At 41.2% G+C, this 15,454-nt stretch overlaps 1 protein-coding gene across 1 annotated transcript; it reads right to left on the bottom strand.

Moving 5' to 3' along the window:
• Nucleotides 1-716: 716 nt before the first annotated feature.
• On the bottom strand, nt 717-15,202 carry GFRAL (GDNF family receptor alpha like). The gene is made up of 10 exons (XM_035110691.3): nt 15,014-15,202; nt 11,807-11,941; nt 9,008-9,157; nt 7,124-7,522; nt 5,172-5,222; nt 4,444-4,774; nt 3,011-3,264; nt 2,379-2,474; nt 1,930-2,014; nt 717-852 (listed from the first exon to the last, which is right to left on the bottom strand). The coding sequence occupies exons 1-10, from the start codon at nt 15,078-15,080 to the stop codon at nt 726-728; spliced, it is 1,695 nt and encodes a 564-aa protein (XP_034966582.2). The 5' UTR covers nt 15,081-15,202; the 3' UTR covers nt 717-725.
• Between the last annotated feature and the right edge of the window lie 252 nt (nt 15,203-15,454).

The following is a 15,454-nucleotide window of genomic DNA, read 5'->3' as shown; positions in this document are numbered from 1 at the left end:
GCATTCCAACTACAATGTGATATACATGCAGGGCTAATGCACATTTGGGCTGGGCCTCAAATGTAGATTTTTGTATGTTTTTGGCATTTGCCAAGTTTTACAACTTGTTTTTCTGTGCATTGGACTAAAATGTGACTCTCTCAGCATAAAGCTACAAATATGAGCAAAAAAAGAGATGCGATCTGGCAAAATACTTTTTTGTATATTAATGGACATTAGACTTTACCACAGTAAAGAGTTAAAAAACCCTCATAGGTATTAATAAACTAGGGTCTGGAACTGGGATTTGTGAAAGGAATGAAAGAGCACTTTCAATATGCGTTGGCCATCTCAAAAGCAATAGAAGTACACCATAATGTTGTACCCTGTCCAGGAGAATTTCACAGATATTTTCTCTTCCTGTGATAATTTTCAAATGCAATTTATTTCCTCACTGACTGCTAGAGAATGGTTGAAAAAATGGGGAGGAAATTTTCAACACAGTTGTATGGCAAACGCTGGGCTGGAAACATGTCATGGCCAAAACGTCTCATCCTGTAGTATATCCTATGTCTCAATCTTAAATTTAACATATCAACACAGTAGTGAGGCAAATAAAGCAATTACAACTCCAGTGTTGTCCTCTCCTGTAGTAAGTTGCCCAGTGTTTGCTGAAGTGGAACAGGAGGATTACAGGCCATGTGTTCTCTGAAGAGAAATTTCATGGCATATGTGCACCAGGTTGGCTAATGAGAAGAGCCTGAAATAGCATTATCGACGCAGTCGGTGATCCACGGTCGTCGAGGCATCATGAGCTTCTCGGATAAATGGGCTGGCAAAACAGTCTTGGCCTGATACACAGTTGTGCAAGCTCTGAAAACAAACACATGTGCGTTGCATTAACATCGTCCTCTATACCCATGAAACACGAGCAACACAATCTACTTGACCGAAATCAATAGCCATTATCACTTGCTGTGTAAATGTTGGGTATGACCCAGTCACAGTTAAGCACTTTGAGCTCCCCTTGATTCCCAGAAGAAAGTTAAACATACAGCCTGTCATTGAAATAAATTCACTGAACATTAACTGGATGGTGTGCCTTCTGTTTCAGGGCAGCTGGAGTCTTTCAGGTCATAAATTGTAAGTGTTCCTCCTTAACTGCTGTTTTATTTTATTTTTTAAAGTGTGGGTTGTTTCTGCTGAGGGCCACTTTTTCTGTCAGGACTACATGCTTATGGTGGGTGGGGCCAAAGCCACAAATGGGTGGAGCTTGAAGGATTGCAGAAATATTCTCTATGCCACCCAATTTTTCTCTCTTACATGGGTGTAGCCGGCGGGGGAGCAGCTGCCCCCCAATCAAGTAAATAAATAAAAATACTTAACTAAAAGTAGAAATAATCAGAATATTTGAACTAGAAATGCTCGCTGAGGTCACTTGGATGATGTTGTGCCATATTCTAGCGATGCAACCGGCAACCCAACTAAGCGATAGGCATGGCTTCCACAAACTGACCAATCGCATTGCAGATAGCTCAGTTCTGGAACAGGATAGGTGGATGTCCTGCCCCCACCCCCAACATAAATCCCGGCTACACCCATGTTCTCTTGCATTCCACACGGGAGGCGGGGGAGGACTGTATTATGCTTCTGAACTTTATTTTACAGTATAAAATAACACTTGCCCCCAAATTTAAGATTACAATTTGACTCAGCACATACTGCCTTATCGCATACATGCAGTACACAATTCATTTCATTTCTCATTCAGTTCATGTGCATTCCTCATGTGTCTTTTCTATTTTACTGGCAATCGTGAAACTCTCCGTTTGTCTTGGAACCAAATAGAAAAGGGTTCCTCAGGATTCAGAAGCCACACACTATGGAAACAGGACGTTCTCACACATTTCCTGCGAAGCCCTGCACTCCCCCCACAAACATTGCAATTACCTGGTCTTTAACAAAGTCAGCAGGATTATCGCCAGCACCAAGATTATGCAAGAGGTGTATATCATTATTATAACGATTGTGTCCGCTAAAAATTAAATTATGGAAACAGAAATAAAACATTGATCAAAGAGTTTTTGATGCAGTCACTATAATATAAATTAAAACCAAATAGTCACTGTCCTCAGCTTAATATCTCCTAGGGTCTCAATCACCATATTTTATTTTTTTTCTTTCGGCTTCTAACAACTATCCCTGAAGAAGGTTTCTATGCTAAGTTTGCTTTCAGTATTCTTGATAATAATATTAAAAAGTTTGGTTTGATTCCTTTCCTTGACCCCTTGATTGGTGCTCCCCCCCCCCCCGTGGGACCCTATGCCTCTCATAACATTGTGACTCTCCAATGACCTTGGTGGGAGCTTTTTCATTCTTTTTTTAAAAGCCAAACTTACTGTAAAATAAAGACTGTTCTCCAGTTACAGGAAGTATTTTCCCCGGTAGAACCATACGTGATGAGTAAAGGTCAGTTTTTCCACCTGATATCTGAGCTGTAAATAGAAGAGGATATAAAAAGAGAGCAATTGCGTGAAAGCCAGCAGGGCCTGCAACAAAACACTGGATTGTGAAGTGCTCCTGTCCAGGATTCCACCCCGTCATCTGCCCCTTTTTCAGGATACTTCATTCTACTTCCTCTCAATTTTCTGTCCCCGTCGCCACTGCCCCAACAGCCAGCCAGTAACCTGTGCCAACTGAGCATCTTCAGTCCCCATTGATTCCCCCCCCTAATTTTTTTGTGTACTTCTGCAACTTTTGGGAATCCTCTAATTCTGCTGATGCCTTGCTTTTGTGTCTGCCTGGTGCCAATTTTGCTAGAATCCCCATTTTATCATAAGATCATTAAAAAATGAGAATCTTCTTTTTTCTGTTAGCAGTTGAAGCAAACTTTAAGTTTCAAATCGTTAACTGGTTGACTCATTCATTCGTTGCCACATAATGGGACCTCCTGGCAAAGGTACAAGGCAAATCGTAAGGCCTGGGCAGGTTGATTAAGAGAGAGGTGCTCCTTCGGGTTAGTTCAACTTACTGAAGCAGGATTTGCTGTGGAGGATATGATGGAACCACTTGCATGCAGTCTGCTTTGCCAGTGGTGTTGTGTCACAGGTACACTCGACTCCTCGAAGGACAGACCCCCACATTCCGACATAAGCAGCTTGGCACTCATCGCTGTCAGAACACATCAGATCATTTGCATCCAAAGATTCGAAACAAGCTTTATCTTCAAGGCATTGTTGGGCGAAGGGTTTTAAACACTTAGATGTAAATGCTTCATACTTGGCCCTGTGGAAAAATAAATGTGTATGCATTTTATTCTTCCTGGTATTCCCTTTCATGTATAATTCAGGGAGAGCTGAAGGATAGATTAGCAAATAACAAAATGAAAGAAAAATGAAGAATTTATTATAAGTGACAAAACAAGGGACATCTAGCTTGGACATGTTCATACCCTAAAGCAGGCATCCCCAAACTTCGGCCCTCCAGATGTTTTGGACTACAATTCCCATCATCCCTGACCACTGGTCCTGTTAGCTAGGGATCATGGGAGTTGTAGGCCAAAACATCTGGAAGGCCACAGTTTGGGGATGCTTGCCCTAAAGCCTCATACCCTCAATGGGGAGCAATGTTTGGGAAGTTGAAGCTGGGGAGGTGGGTTTAACATCTCCCCCCCCATGTGCTATGATCCTCGAAATTGAAGATAAATAAGAGACATTACTGGGTGAATGACATATAATAAGCAGAAGCTGTAACTTGACCCTAACTCTGTTCTCAATGCAAGCTTAGAACTTTTAGACCTTGAGTGGTCCTGTCTGCTACTGGTGGCCCAGTCCTGTAATCTCCTATGGCTTTATTTGCCTGCAGTGTTTTCAGTGTTAATCTGTATGCACCTCTACGTTAAATTATGCATATTGATTATTTTTACATCTGTGTAGATGTGCTCATGTGCTTTAGCATTAGAGTTAGGTCATTGGAAAGGCAACAGGAACAGCGGGAGAGGTATCAGCAGCAGGGAAGAGTGTATCAGCCATCTGAAGCTCCTGCTAAGATCCCAAATCCTTTACTCCTCTCAGCATCTCCAGGACCAGGATGAAAATACTATTAAAAAGCGCCAAGTTCCATGACCAGCCTTGAGGGTAACACAGTCTTAAAGTGAATTATCTGCCAGTTAGACCACCTTGCAGTGATTGGATTATAGTATAGGGTGCACATTCAAGAAGAGTTAAAATGTACATGTCCTGCAAAAGATCTATATGAATTTCCTGAATGACAGAGATGGTTAGGAGGAAGGCTTAAATCACAGAAAAACCCTCTTACGAGCTTTTGCTTGTGGTGTAGGTTGGAAAGCAAACATTATTTGCTACATTGTGAATTAGCAAATAAAAAGAGATCATCTTGGGCTCTTTGTGCATTTTTAAATTAAACACACATGTGCCAGCAGTCAACCAAAAATGTGTATTTTACCAGCAGATCTCGTTTCTTTGGCATGTGTCAATTACATCGAGGCATGAAGGAGCTGAGACCATATTGACTCCACACAGTGTGCCATGAAGGAACCCCTTGGCTTGGTGGCAGTTTTCATCTGACGGCATGCAATCACAAAACGTCAACACCAGGGCTACGTTCAAAGGCATGTTTTCATAGAAGGACCGCAGAGCCGCTTGGCATCGATTCCAATTGCACTGTGTTGCATTAGCTTGGCAGGCTTGAAGGTAGCGAGATAGTTGCCTGTTACAGACTCCATCATTGACACAGTCCACTTTGACTTGGAAGCAGGAGCGCAGTTGTTTGTATTCTGAGAAAACAGCAAAGTGAACACAAGACGATTGGGACAGGGGTATGAGGAATGATTTTGTGAACAAAACAGTTCTCAATCTCTGCCTTGAATTTGTGACATGGCGGTCACTCTACCATGGGCAACCCATTTCTATTTTCATTTTCTGGAAAAAAAACATTCATTCTGTCATACATTGGGGTGGCGAACCTTCGGCCCGGGGGCTTAATATGGCCCTCCGGACCTCTCAGTTTAGCCCTTCTTACTTTCCCTTCACTGTTTCCAGCTCTTGCAATGAGCTTGCAGTGGCTCATTCTGCATGGGGGTCAGGAAGCTGCATTACTCATAATTTATGTGGGCCACAAAGTTGAAATTGATACAGGGTTTAGAAACATTTAAAAAGTAGGCTAATGTTTACCGTAGTTTGAAAGAGACGATGTCTTCCACTCTGATTTTATTTTCAGGTGATCTAAAACGAAGGAGATACATATTACACAGATGACATGTTGTAAGTTAATTGCAGATTTGAAATGGAAGCAGCAGTTTGCAATGAAACACAATGTTAAGAAAAAAATGACGATCAGGTTATTTGACTGCCTTTAGCAGAGGCATTCTTAGTTTAGAGCAAAGGTGGGAATCATGTGTTGCTCTAGATGTTGTTTGACTCCAACTTCCATCAACCCCAATAGCCAAAGACAACAGAAGCTGTAGCCCAACAACATTGGAGTGTGGCACAGAGTAATATCAACCTTACCTTTTCACCAGGCTTGGTGTCAGTAATCAGTATGTTCAGACAGCTGATAGGACCCATGGATGGGGAAGGGTCCTCCATAGACTGCAGACACCAGACTGTTACCTGCTGGTTTCTGCTGGTGGCAGCAAAGATGATCCCACTATCATCTTTGTTCATCTTGTTTGCATGATCAGATGAGGCCTTTTATACTTCATTTTTAAAGGCCAAACACTTCTGAGCATTGCCATTGGGATGGATGGGAACTGTAGCTTGCCATAGCTCCTGATTCAGTGAGCAGGGCAGGAGAATAGATGCAAACAATATGAATTTAAAGTGATGTCTGACATTGACTCATATGCACTGATTGCATAATGCAACAGCTGCAAGTATTGGGACAAGTTCTCCCTTCTGCACCTGCTGTTTCCTCTCAGAATTTACACATCAGCTTCAATTTTATCTGAATTGCCTAGAAGAAATCCAAACATAGGAGTAACACCATATCTGAGTAAATGATGTTTGAGTTGCAGTAAGCTACAGCAACGTGGAATTAAAAACAGAGGGAAAGCAAATAACTCTCTGTCTTTGGGATTAGGTACACAGTCAAGATTCAATGGTTATTTGAGGAGGTATCTGGCTGAGGCAACAACCATTATCTATAAAAAGAATGGATTAACGCAAGAACATGAGAAAAGCCCTTCTGCATCAGGCCAAAGACCAATCTGTTCCTGCAATCTGTTCTATCCATGCCCAACCAGGTGCTTATGACATACCCTCGAAGTATCCTGATTTTACAAGGACATCCCCAGAGTTACAGCAGCAATCTTGGTTTCTGATTTGACCCCAAAATGTCCAGGTTTTCCCTTTTCTTTCCCTCCACATCTTGGAGAGCAACTTAAAGTGCTGGAGAGATCCGACTACCCTCTTGTCCTTTTTGGAAACAGGAACATTTGCTGTGTGTTTGTGTGTCTGTAGGTGCAAAAACAGAGTCCTGTTTATACCGAAACTAAAATACATGCACCAAATGAAGGAAGCTGGCATACAAAGCCCTTCCTATAATTCTGAAGGAAAATGTATCCAATCCATTTGGTTACATCCTCCAACACTGGAAGTAGAACATAGACTTCACAGCTCATAGCTCCTGATCTTCCAATCTTCCATGGATGTATCTACTCCTGTCCAGTTTAGTGGCCATCTCTACATCTCTTGTAGGATTCTAGGGTGTTTCCTGCCACATTGTGGCTGACTATGTTTGATCCTGCATGGAAGACCTTGAGAACAATGCAGCAGAAGTTAGTAGTGGTGCCACACCTTGACACATATTTGCACAGAAGCAAGTCACATCGATTTCAGCAGTCCAGTCTTATGCATGACAACATGTAAGCAATGCATGCTGAGTTCACTGGGACTCCATATAAGCATGATAACTTTTGGCTCGAATATGTGGGCAATGGTAACAGGGAGAACCACAACCCAACCTGCCACCGGTTTTTCTGCATATATATTTTTAATAAAAAAAATTAAATGTGAAAAGTGGTGGGTTGTGCCATCACACCTATTCATTTCAAGGTTTCATTTCAATTCCTTTCAATTCCTTTCAATAACTGGTGTTATTGAAGAGATCACTCTTCATCATTTACCTGCATCAAAGCCTGTATAGGTTTCCTCCTGAATGGCAGAGGCTCGATATTCCTGGGTGTATTGTACACATGTGTTGTTAAATATATGCTTCCATATTTTAGTGCATCTTTTATGCAGCGGTTCTAGGCATATGCAGCTCCCCAGGACTGTTCTCCTTAACTCCTTCCATGCTGTGAGGCATTGCTGTACCACCATACGGAGGCTACAGTTTGCTACTTTGGTTCTGCACATTCTCTGGAATTTCTTGTACTGCAAGAAACAGGTGCCATCTCCTCGGCATATTTCCTTTGCAACTGCACAGTCGGTTCCTAACATGCCTGTGTGCACCGTCTCCTGCAATTTTGACTGTGGCAGGAATCCTAACTGGACATCTGTGGGCGGATAAAGCTTTGATTTCCCTGTGCAAAGAGAATTTGTGCACAAAATCAGTTGGATAGATCATGCTTGTGGCTGCGTCTTTCAAATGCAATCAGGCTGACTGTAAAAACTGATAAGCAAAGGAGCAGCTATGTGAATTGTGCTTTGTAAATACTTCCCCCCCACACACACCAATGATTATTTGGGATGGTACAAGGGCCATCCCAAGACATTTTGCTACCTGAAGTTAAGGATGATATTTACAAAAAGCCAACTAAACTGGAAATTGAACCTGACTTTTGACACTGTCCTCCGCACTGCACCTGAAGATGGCAGGCTAGCTATGGGAGTGCAGGACTGGTCATGCAAAACACACAGCTCTGTCCATACTGCACTTTTAAGCATACAGGTGAAACTTGGAAAATTAGAATATCACCGAAAAGTGCATTTATGCAACTTAAAAGGAGAAACCAATATATGAGATAGATGCATGACATGCAAAGCAAGATATGTCAAACCTTTATTTGTTGTAATTGTAATTATTTGTCATTAGGCGGGTCAATTATAAATGGAATGTAATTAATGAAATGTAATAGCGATGTTTATTTTGGTATTATTGTAACTATTTGTTTTATTACTGTGGAATTTCCAAAAGAAAGCATTTGTAAAAATAAAAATAAAAATGTTAAGTTGCATTACTGAAATAAATGCACTTTTCGACGATATTCTAATTTTCCGAGTTTCACCAGTATGCTACCTGAGCTGAATGCCTCACTCTGCCTATTTGTAAGGCTGATCCAGGATAGAACCTTCTCTACAGCAGCACCCAAGGGTGGAATTATGCCTCATGGAGTGCTCTTAGAGCAATTTTTCTTCCTTCAAACATTAATTGAAGACTAGCCTTTTCCTTTGCTTTTTTTCTGTTAATCAAGGCGGTAGCTGGAGTCCATAACCTTGTCGTTTTGCAGGGTTCATTGGTGGTCTTAAATGGTTGATGAATTGGCGTCGATTCTAAGGGAAGTTCATGGAAGGAAATCCTCCTCTCCCCTCTTGCAGCTTCCTGTGCCCCCCCCGAAAAACCTGAAAAGCTGAGTGTGTGGGGGGGTTCTTGGGGAGAAGAACCACTGGTTTTATCTGGATTTGAATTGTACTTTATTTGTCTTGAATTTTGGACTCCGGTGACTACTATAATTGCTTAGAAAAGTCAAAGTCTCCCAATTAGAGGTCAAAGATCCATATAATATTTGAATCTGATAGTTTGTCAAAGCTAAACCTTTAAGCCACAATGGACATAAGAGCCTGCTGCATCAGACCAAAGATCTTTCTAGCCCAACATCCTTCTTCCCCCCCAGTGGTAACATGCAAGCAAGACATGACCTCTCTCTCAATCATTCCCCAGCAAATGGTTGAAAGCCTCTGATCCTCAAGGTACCATACGGCTCCCATTTCTAGCAGCTGTTGATAGCCTTATCAGGGCCACGATTACACTGCATTATTTTGTTCTAGAGAAGAAAATAATCTGTTACCTTTATTCCCGAAACATTGCTTGCCAAGCAACGTTGTAGTGCTGCAGTTATCGTTGGTGCAGATGCAGTCTTTAAATTCTGGGAACTGGTCAACTAAGAACTTGACTGTTTTATTACAGTTGGTTGAATCTTTTACTGTGTAGTTGTCGCCTGGATTTTAAATGCAAGAATGGGTCTTAATACTTTCATTGATGTTATTATATTTATTTATTTATATCCCGCCTTTTCAACTAACTTTTACTCAGAGTAGACCCATTGAAATGAATGGACCTGATTAGTCATGGGCATTCACTTCAGTGGGTCTAGCGGGAGTAAACATTGTGACCCAATATAAATTACGGTATGAAGTAGTTTGTAGGAAAGGAATCCCGTAGCACCTTAAAGGCTCGAAATTTGAGTGGCTCAAAAGCTTTCATGGACTAGGTACCATTTCACTGGATGAAGTCATCTCTAGTCTATAAAACCCTAGACCACCACAAAATAAGAACACTCCAACAGAACACATGCCTGTGAGTACGTACATGTGGATGCCCCTTTTTCTTTTTTTCCAAAGTTAAAATCCTGTTGGTTCAACCCCACACTCCACCTCTGGGCTAGCATATTCCTTGGGTGTAGCTTTTAAGAAAGGACTCTCTGCAGGTTCAATTCTGTCTGCTGAACTGGAAAGCGGAACAGTGTATATGTGCTTCTTCTGTGGATGATCAAACACACTCTCCATAAAGTATTTTCTCAACAGCTTCCAATCATCAGTAAATGTGTCTGTGTGTATCTAAGAGGGATTACTTTTTTAAAAAATGTTGCTGCATTATTACCTGAAGCGTGGAACGTTCTGATTGCTGATTTTTTAATTTTTTTTTTACTCTCACATTTTTCAGTACCATTTTATTATGTGATTACTGATGGCAAACACATGAAGTGGTGGTTTTCTCACTCAGAATACCCATGTCATGGACACCACCCTGAAAGATGCTGTTTCATACTGCATCACTTACTTTGTGGCCTGTTGGTTGCATTTGGAAAGGATGCAAAATGTACTTGCTCATCAAAATAAAAAAGGGACATTTTAGTTTTTTGCTTTTTTAAAAAGACTCAGAGACTTGTTGAAAATATAAGTGCCAACCCACCCCCACCCCTATCTTTTGACTTTCTGTGTTAACATCTGGCCTCCAGCAGAAAGATCAGCAGCTAGTGAGAATTCAATTATCAAAGTCACAAGACTTTCATGTAATCTGTGCATGTTTCGGACATGTGCTAAACTGGTGTACATTTCTTTTACAAGTTTCATGAGGCTGATTCAGTCTGTTGATTCAGCTGTTCAATTAAAATGCCAGAATTTCATTTATGTAGGAGTTGGATTTTAAAAAATAATAGTTTCCTGTTATTGTTGAGTAGATGAACTCTTAACCACGTAGATTCACTCAAATGAAAAGTATGAGATTTCCCCTTTGTATATATTATATTGTAGATACTACTTCTTTGGGGATTTAGTATAGATTCTATTAACTTCAAACTGGCTGTATATCTTCGCCTAACACCTAAGTCTGACACGCTATAGGTTATATCTGTCAGTAAGTGTAAGGAAATTGTCCAGAAGAACATCAAGAGCTACATTCTGGGGTGGGGATGGGGAAAGATGGAGTCTCAAATGTATTACTGAACTTAAGGAGCAACCCATAGGATCAGAGCCACGGATCCTCATCCTAAAAACACTTAGATTTCCCCCCCATTTTTGACAGAGTAATTATGTATGATCTCATTCTGTTACAAAGCTTTTAATTCCAAACCACTGCAAACAAACAGCCTCTCCAGTTAGTCTATTTGTTGAACATTCATTATTCTTTGTGCTCATGATGTTATCAGGGCAATTGTATGCATTACTTGGAAACCACTTGTGCCAGCAAAAGTTTTGCAGGCTCGGTTTGATTTGTAATAGGTACACATCTCATAGTTTCCTGCTGAAATTCTGTATTCCTTTTGCCTCTTTTTTATAAATTTCCCAACAATAGGCATCTCCCCACTCACCCACATGACTGTGTCTATATGTGTTTCACCAGGAAATAAATCAATCAATGTAAACTGCAAAAGGGGGCAAAAAGGGCTTGAAAAGAATGGGAAAACTGCAAAAAATGGCACGAAAAGAGCTGGAAAACCACTAGCAAGCCCAGGAGCCTTTGCACCGACCTTTGAGGCCTGTGGAAATTTGGAGATTGAGAACGAAGATTTGGAGATTGATTTCATGTATACACATGGTACCCAGGAACATACCGTAACCCCTGCTTAACTGGGGCGACGCCTGTATTCACAAAATGTATACGCTGGGGCTATCTGCACACCTCTGTCCCCCCCCCTGGAATATTTTTGTATGATCCGAATTAGCCCATGTGCAATGGAGCTTTCTCCATAGTAAGTGTATTTAAGACTCCAATCCCTGTTTTCACTGAGTATGTAGTCAGTTGCAAAGAAGTAGAGTTTAGCAACCTGCCCAGCAATCCATTGCGTAAGCAGGACCTCCTGCATCGCTCAGTCTATAAGATCTTTCACATTCATTTCAATGACTGTGGAATTAGGCATGGAAGGGTGTGTTTCTATGGAATGCTCCCTCCATTTAAGTGTGTGGTGACGATGCCCACCTCCATAGGGGCACGGGAAATGAACTCTCCTACCACCTTTCTGAGAAAAGGTGAAATGAAGAATTCCCTTGTAAAATTCCGTTCAGTGTTCATTTTAATGGAAACTGATTAGACAAGGAATGCTGCTTCTCTGAAATCATAGAGCAATCTATGGCTTCTCCGTAGTTACCTGAAATGCAACAAACTTCTTCAAGCAAAGCCCAGACACTTTCGCATCCATTTCCTGCAGCTTCACATCTCTCTCTCAGCTCTTGGCATTTGGAGGGCTGGAAAGCAGTGACATGCATGGGATGTAGTGCCAGCACTGCAAAACAGATAATATAATCTTGGTGATAAGCAGTGGGTCCTTTGCATTTCTACCCAGTGTTTTATTGTAGAGAGCATGGAAGGGTAAAGGAGATACACAAGGTTACCCATGCTGAATTTCAGATACCCCTGTTTAGATCCATCAGGGAACAAGGAATTCCGTCTTTTCTCTAAGCAGACTAAGCTCTCTTCTCTTTCACCTTTGGCAAGTGTTTCTCCATTCTGCGCTTCACCTCCAAACTAACTTGCACAGAGCACAGGTTCTAAAATAAGCTTTGCTAGGGCTCAAACCAGCTTGCAATTCATGCCCCTAGTAAGCCTAGCTATGTGGAATCATAGAATCATAGAGTTGGGTGAGACCACAAGGGCCATCCAGTCAAACCCCCTGCCAAGCAGGAAACACTATCAAAGCATTCCTGACAGATGGCTGTCAAGCCTCCGCTTAAAGACCTCCAAAGAAGGAGACTCCACCAACTCATTGGCAGCAAGTTCCACTGTCGAACAGCTCTTACTGTCAGGAAGTTCTTCCTAATGTTTAGGTTGAATCTTCTTTCTTGTAGCTTAAATCCATTGCTACGTGTCTGCTTCTCTGGAGCAGCAGAAAACAACCTTTCACCCTCTTCTATATGGCATCCTTTTATATATTTGAACATGGCTATCATTTCACCCCTTAGCCTTCTCTTCTCCAGGCTAAACATACCCAGCTCTGCTGTTCTGCTGTTCAACAGGTTCTGCTTTTAATATGTCCATTAAGATTTTGGTGCCTGGGGTGATGAAGCAGACATAATCCATTGCACAGACAGCACTCTTAAAAGTCCCACTGCAAAAAAATGGGCCTTTGAGTGCTGAGGTGCAAGGCTATTAGCTATTCCATCAGGCAACAGCAGCAGGGGAGAAGGGAAGTAGGCTTAGCTGAGAAGCCAGCAGTTCCATCTGACTTCCCCACTCTCTCAACTCTCATCTTGCAATTGCAGTTTCATTAGGAATCAACAAAGTCAGCTGTGTGAAATGGATCTCTTCCTCTTCCTCAGAAGATGAGAGTTAATAAGTAAAAATAATAGGATTGAAAAATGTGGGTTTTATGGGAACATCTTATTCTTGTTCTGCAGCTTCCTAGAGGCCTGCTTCTCTGTTCTTCCTCTCACCTACCTACCTCAAGCCAAAGGGAAAAGTCAACAGTAGTAACAATACCTTTTCATGTGGCCTGACATGCACTTAGACATTCCACTCAGCAAACAAGCATGGGTTTGTTTAAACAAAACCTCCCTTTTTCAGATCTACTTGATAAGTTACCTTTCAGAGTACCTTTAGGGTGATCTGCCACTGTATTACTTACAGACTGGAATGGGTCATCACTCAAGCCTAAATGCATTGGCTAGGTGTCACTCTTGGCAATAAATGAAATAAAATTAAATATGTACCACCATAGAGATAGCATTTTAGTATGAAGCTGGCACCTGCTCTTCAAAAGCTTGCTCTTTACCAGCCATGCGAGGAGTGCATGAAGAATGTTCCAATCACACATTGCCTCTGGGAACAAGAAAGCCATGTGACTCATGAAGCATCAACAGTCACGAGCATTTAAAGGATTAGCCATGCTCCACAGAGCACTAGGAACCTTGGGCACAAAAGAAGGAGCAACACACTGCTAAAGAGACAGGACAGAATGGGATGAGTCAGACAAACAGACATACATTCCCACTGGTAATAGAAATCTGAATGAAGCTTTGCTCTGCAATATAGGCGTGGAGACCAGACAGCCATGTGACAGCCATGTGGTCCTTCAGCCATCTCACTTCAATTATGTTTTCTTAGTAACTGCAAATGTCAATTTTATTTGGGATAAAGTCTGGCTATCTGGCTCAATGATACATTGGGCAATAGATATTGGTCATAATATAGATGTGGAAGCATGGGAATGATGTGGAATATGGATATAAAATTTACAGCATGTTATGGTCTAAGAGAAAATTATATGAAAATGATATATTGATGGTACCTAACACTGAGTTAATTGACAGAAGAGAAATAAGGTTCTTTTTATCATACGTGGTGGTCTTGTAGTAAGGTTAAAGCTTACTGGGAAATGATATAGAATGAATTGAAAAAGATGTTTAAAATAACATTGGTTGAATATGCAGAAATGGCGAAACTTACTGAAAAAATAAGAAAACAAAATAACAGACTTTTTATAAAATAATGGAAATGGTTTATTGAATGTTTACAAATAAACTGCAAACAGATAAGAACATTGGCAGGATTATTGTAATAACCTGCAGTTTTATGAGAATATATATTTAAAGTAGATGAATAAATGAGCAAATTAAGTTAATTTGGATATGCAGAAAATTTTAAAATAAATTTTAGGAACCACAGAAAGAGGGGGAAGGAAGTCAAGTTTTGAAATGTTAAAATTATTAAAATGTATAAAATTGAAAATAATAATAATAATAATAATAATAATAATAATAATAATAAGTCTGGCTATCTGAATCTAAACAAAATTGCTCATGCTAAAAACAGTGGGCTGTGGTGGGATAGGAAACTGCTCTCCTCACTACAGACAATTATTAGATCTTATTCATTTCTTGAATTTTATATATTAAATTTCTATTCCGCCCTTCATCTGAGGATCACAGAGCTCTAAATCAGCACATTGCTTATACACACACACACACACACACACACACACACACACACACAGTTCCCCTTTACAATCACAAAGACTAAAAGCGAAGTTTCTAAAAGCAAACAAAGCTGCTGCCATTTCAACAAGTTTATTATGTTTAGATAGGAGAGGAGCAGAGGAGGAGGAAAATAAAGTTTAACTTTTAGCAAATGTGCGAGTACAAAGTCTATCCTTTATATTGACTACAATAGGAGGGAACAGTCCAATAAGTGGCAGGGACCATATGCACTGTCCAATGCTATGCCCTCCAACAGGCAGCTGAGACTGCCGTCCTATAGGCACACTTAATTCAGAACAAGCCCAAGCGAACACAGCGTGACTTACTTCAGAGTCAGCGTGTATAGGATTGGGTTCCACGAGGAGGAACTCTGGAGAACTTACCCAGCAACAGAATGGAGTTCATCGCGCAAGGCAGTCCTGAGCTATTGATGCTGAGCACAGTAAGCATCAGGCTGTCGCCTGATGCTCTCTGAAATCGCAAAACCTCCGAGTCGTTTCAGCACCACGCCGCGCTGGACAGCTCTCTCCTGGCTGCGTGCGATTGGTCCACCTTGGCGCTGAAAGAGTGAGCCCGTTCTGGTGGGACTCCCCTCCCTGCTCTTGCTTGCTTTAAGTATCCCAGAGAGATAGGAAAGCCAACCCTCCATTTCACACCTGTTGCAGATTTCCGGAGTATAGTAAAAGCTGCCCTGACAGTCGCTTACTACATACCTTGCTGCCTGCGAGTCTAGATGAATTATAGTCTTCTGAGCAAATGCCTGGTGAGGCAATAGTTCAGTCGTGATACCAAGTTAATGATGATAAGCAGAATTTCCTTCTTCA

The sequence above is a fragment of the Zootoca vivipara genome, chromosome 3, assembly GCF_965207765.1.
Source record: "Zootoca vivipara chromosome 3, rZooViv2.hap1.1, whole genome shotgun sequence".
NCBI classification, from domain to species: domain Eukaryota; kingdom Metazoa; phylum Chordata; class Lepidosauria; order Squamata; family Lacertidae; genus Zootoca; species Zootoca vivipara.
The sequence above is the reverse complement of the archived record's forward strand: the minus strand, read 5'-3'. Positions and strand labels throughout refer to the sequence as shown.

Coding starts and splice junctions, on each gene's coding strand:
- GFRAL (XM_035110691.3), bottom strand. CDS start 15,080: ATGCTTACTGTGCTCAGCATCAATAGCTCAGGACTGCCTTGCGCGATG. Junction 2,475..3,010: donor CCACAGCAAATCCTGCTTCA/GTAAGTTGAACT, acceptor TTCTATTTACAG/CTCAGATATCAGGTGGAAAA. Junction 2,015..2,378: donor AGAACAGTCTTTATTTTACA/GTAAGTTTGGCT, acceptor TTTAATTTTTAG/CGGACACAATCGTTATAATA.